Below are 5,327 nucleotides of genomic sequence, written 5' to 3'. Positions count from 1 at the left end.
ATGTGTTATAATTCTAGAAGTAGTAAGATCAAAAACAAATTTTAAGAAAAACATAATTGCTAAATCAACGAATTATTTAAGTCAACTATATGACAATATTAATTATATTTAATATTAATATATTATTATTCAAGTCAATCCATGGTTAATATTATTATTATTATTCAAGTCAATCCATTATTAAATAATTTTTACATCATTAATATAGATGTTGAAATCTTTAAGCAAGGGTGGTAATTGAATATTTTTTATTTCTATGTATATATATACATCAAGCGATCTTAGGGACCAACACATCTGCTTTCTCATACTGCACTAAGCAATTTTTCTTTATAGTCATTTCCATGACTTTCAAAAGTGTTCTCCATTGCCCTATATTGGCTTTCCTTCTCCTTGTTGGATTTTGGGCATTCAATGGAAGTGCTCGCAATCTCGAAAATGCTTCAATGCAAGAGAGGTACGAACAATGGATGGCTCAATACGGAATAGTCTACAAGGACCATTCTGAGAAAGAGTTGAGATACAAAATATTCGAGCAAAACGTGAAATATATAGAAGCCTTTAACAATGAAGGAAACAAATCTCATAAGCTTGGTATTAACCAATTTGCTGATCTCACGAATGAGGAATTCAAAGCCACCAATAAACTCAAGGGTCGTGTGTTGTCTAAAAAATTTACATCCACATTCAGGTATGAACAACTGACACAAGTGCCGGAAACATTGGATTGGAGACAGAAAGGAGCTGTCACACCCGTCAAGGCTCAAGGCGTTAACTGTGGTATGAACTTCATAATTCCTTCAAATTTCCAAGCACTTATAAAACAATTATTAAATGATATTATATATTACTACCGTATCATGCTACCAACACACCTTGGTTTTTTAAGTAAGAAATATTTTCAACCACGAAAATGAAAAATTTAACTTAAAGGCAGTTGTGCAATAATCTCCACCATTAGATTAATTTCTGAAGTTTTTTAAAGATTGGAGTATAAAAAATATTTATATATATTTTTATAGAGGTTCAAGGAGTAGTATAGAATCTAAAACTCAAACTCAAATATTTATATATTTATTTTAATCTCTAATCACTAGGCTCATCCTAGTATTTTTCACACCCTATTTTAAATATATATTCTTCTATTAGTTAAATTTTATTAAAAATATAAATTTATACCGGTCTTGCATATTCTTTATTAATTCTCTCATCTAATCTTATAATTTTTAATAAATTTTAATAAATGAAAAAAAATATTTAAAAGAGTGTGTTCTCAGCACTCTTTAGAATATCTCCAATAATAAAACTCTTTTTGAATTCTTTTCTTTAAGATAATTTTTTTGGATTCTTAATCCACTTTTTGTTGGTTTTTCTATGTTAAATTTTCTTTAATTTTTGTTTCAATAGAAAAACCTTAAGTTTTTAATACACCTTTTCTAGACCTCATATTTTGTTTTTTCTTTAAATTTATTTTGTTAAAAATTAAATAAAATCTCTAATTAAGATGGTTTTCATATAAGAACAATTATTACACTGTATCATTCATGTAAAAATATTCTAATATTAAAATTTTTTATAAACTATTATTATATGAGCTAATCATCCATACATTGTCAGTATAAAGTTTTTTACACTGACAATTAATCATATCTTTTAAATTATTTTATTTTATTTTTATTTCATTAAATGAGCAACTGACATGACATTATTAAAAGATATGATTGGTTGTCAGTATAAAAAAGTTTTACACTGGCGGTGTATATGTGATTAACTCTTATTATATATACTTTAATCTTAAAATACTCTAATTAATAATATCTTTCGGAGATGACCTCATATACTATATTCTAGTAGTGTAAAAACTTTCAACACTTCACCATTCAATCATAAGTTGAGATATATAATCCAAATGTTGACCCTAAACCCTAAACTCTAAACCTTCAATTATGATATTATCTTAAATGTAAACTATGAATTCTGATTAGTTAGTGTATAATCTAATGAATTTTGCTTGGTATTTTTTATCTTTCAGGAGATTGTTGGGCATTTACTGTTGTGGCAGCCGTAGAAGGAATTATCAAGCTAACCACAGGCAAATTAATCGATTTATCAGAACAAGAGCTTGTTGATTGTGACACAAAGGGTGCAGACCATGGTTGCGAAGGGGGTACAATCGAAGAAGGCTTCAAATTCATCGTGACAAATAAAGGAATTGCCTCAGAAGCCTCTTACCCTTATCGTGCTGTTGATGGACAATGCAATGCAACAGCAGCATCACAACATGCAGCTACCATTAGGAATTACGAGTTGGTCCCAGTCAACAATGAGACTGCATTACTTCTCGCTGTTGCTAATCAACCAGTTAGTGTAGGTATTGATTCTAGCACTTTTCAATTTTATTCAAGTGGGGTCCTCAGTGGATCATGTGGCACTAAACTTGATCATGGTGTCACTATTGTGGGTTATGGAGTAAGTGATGATGGAACTAAGTATTGGTTGGCCAAGAATTCATGGGGAACAACGTGGGGTGAACAAGGATACCTTAGGATACAAAGAGATGTTGCTGCTAAAGAAGGCATGTGTGGATTAGCAACAGAACCTTTTTTCCCCGTTGCATAAATTTTAAACTTTTAGTTTTAGTTTCTATTGTGGATCAAAACTTCAATTGATTTTTCTTTGAATTGCATGTAATATTACAAGTCACCAGAAGTTAGGGAAGTATACAAATTCTAAGTTTGAATCTTACTTCTGTTATTGTAATTTTTATAAATAAAAAATATCATAATATTTTATTATTTAAAATCTTGAATAATTATCCTAGTATTTTTTTTTTCTTAAATGCGTCGTTAAAATATTTCCTTAAAATGGAAAGGGATAACAAAAATATGTTCCACTTTAATTGTACAATTTTTTTTCAAGGTGTCACAATATTAATAGGATTGAGGAACTTATAACGAATAAATTCAAACTTATGATTGTGTGTTATTACGATGTATTAAAATTATTGTACATTTATGATAATTATTAATAAAGATAATATCTCCTTTTATTGTATATATATTTTTTATTTTGTTCTTTGACTTTCAAAAATTATCTTCTACATTTTTTTTATTATATATTTTCTACACTTTTTTTAAAAATTTGTTTTTCAAATTTCTCACACTTTTTAAATTTATTTATTTTTATTTTTTATTTAAAAATATCTAAAGACACAAAATGTTTTTATTTACGCTAGTCATACATAGAAATGACAATAAATCAAACTTTAAACAAAGATTTATAATTTGATTTGAACTATTTAATAAAATTGTCTAGTTTAAATTTTTAAAAAAAATTTATTTATTTGCAAAAAAAAAAATTGTTAGATTTAATAAGTCAATCTATTTATATATTAAAATATAATTAATATATATATATATATATATATATATATTACATTATTAATAATATAAATAAATAATTTTATAATACAAAATATCAAATTATTAATATTTTTAATATTTTCACTTAATTAGACGTTTTACATTTCTATTCATACAAAATCAAGAAATAAAAAATAGAAAATTTAACCATCACATTTTCAACTGCTCTTTTCCTTCATTTTCATGGTTATTTATTTAAAATATTTCAAATAGGATATAAAAAATATTTAGAAAGTTTTTTTTCTCTATACGATTATCTCTTTCGTTATATTTATTTGTGAGTGTAGATGGATATATGCATAAATTATTCTTCTTATATTTGCGGACAAAAAAATTGTGTTGAATATAAATATAATAAAACATGCAAAAGGAAGCCTAAGTTGATTTTTTATTTTAACTATCTAGCTGTCATTTAATGATTGCTTTGCTTCAACCTATGCTTGTTCTCTTGTGTAAAAGTGAAGAGGTATTTTGCTTTAACATAATTTTTGTGTAGTTGGTGTGGTTCAATTGTCAATGTATATGAATAAACTTTGATCACCTACCTGAGATTGAATCTCATGGGCAAACTTTGTTGTCAAGGTGGCACAACCAGGTACCTGGGTGGATTATTCTCATTTCCCACACTTTTTGGGTGGCAGCAGCTTGTTTGTCTGAGACTAAATGAAAAGCATTTTCTTTATTAAGTTACTTTTATAGTTTTTTGGTAAGAGAAGTCAGTTGGAGCTTCTGTTGTGTCAGGCCTAGTTGCTTATGATGAGAATTGGTTCCATGTTATTATGGTCGATTACCATGCAATCAGTATAATTCATGTATTCTTTGATAGGCTGTCAAGTACACACAAACACAAAGGATATATGGTTTATATTAATCGAGGCCATGTACGTGTGGTGTGTGTCTCATTTTTTTTTAATGTAATTTAACAGTTTTTTATGGACACCTTAAACATTTCTATTAAGAGGTAGTCATTTATGGTAGTCTAGCTAGTTCTTAGTGAACTTGTTTGAGATGCAATAATATTCCTTTGGATTTTATAATTATAAGAACTAAGAAGTAGTGATGAATGATCCTATTTAAACTTTGAAGCAGAGACGCAGTTTAATTGAAATCTTCTGGCAAAATCTTCAAGTTTCTGGCAGTTGATAATATTCGTGTGTGTTTCAGGTGATCTCCCAGTTGTTATATTATGTGTTAGCCTTGCCCTGGCAGATGCTGGAATAATAATGTATGATCTTGTTGCCTCAAATTCTGTGGTATGAATCTTGCTCACTTTTGCACTTTGCTATGATGTAACTAATTTGTACTCACTTTGTAGGTTGCATAATCTGTTTCTCCCATTTTAAACTTGTCTTGAAATTTTGATTTACTATAATATCATCTTCTGATTTCCCTTTTTCAATATGATTTTTGACTTAATATATATATACATTCATCACACATTTCATGCATTATTAAATTTCATGCATAATCATTGCTATTATCATCATCGTTGATGTTCTTTCTACTAAAACTAATGATCATTGCTAAATATATTAATGTTTTTTTTTTATCTAATTTAAACAATTATTTGAACATATCTTATGCTTTAGAGTTTTATTTTTGCAAAAAAAAAGTATTTTTAATTTGTTCTCATTAATTTATAGAATTCTTTTAATTTTTAATTTTTTTTATAGTTTTTGTTAGTTTTGAGATATAGGGAGAGGAAGGAGCTATTGGCAAATGAGTAGAACATTGGGAGTTTTCACTCAAAGCAAGAGGAAAGCACACTCGGAGTGATTTCATACTTGTTCAAAGCGAGCACCCTTAGTGCTCTAAGCGAGAAAACTCAAAAAGATATCATTGGAATACCATAAAGAGCTTGCTTAAGGGAGACATTTTAGCACTCTGAGTGAGTTGACAAAGCAA

General features: G+C 27.8%; 1 protein-coding gene across 1 annotated transcript; it reads left to right on the top strand.

Moving 5' to 3' along the window:
* The first annotated feature begins 232 nt into the window (after positions 1–232).
* Positions 233–3,193, top strand: LOC109799151 (senescence-specific cysteine protease SAG39). The gene is made up of 2 exons (XM_020359680.3): positions 233–780; positions 2,033–3,193. Exons 1-2 carry the CDS (start codon positions 345–347, stop codon positions 2,617–2,619), a joined length of 1,023 nt encoding a protein of 340 aa, XP_020215269.2. The 5' UTR covers positions 233–344; the 3' UTR covers positions 2,620–3,193.
* The last annotated feature ends 2,134 nt before the right edge of the window (positions 3,194–5,327 follow it).

The sequence above is a fragment of the Cajanus cajan genome, chromosome 8 (assembly GCF_000230855.2).
Source record: "Cajanus cajan strain Asha chromosome 8, NIPB_CcT2T_4, whole genome shotgun sequence".
Lineage (NCBI taxonomy): Eukaryota > Viridiplantae > Streptophyta > Magnoliopsida > Fabales > Fabaceae > Cajanus > Cajanus cajan.
This window is presented reverse-complemented; position numbering and strand designations above follow the sequence as displayed.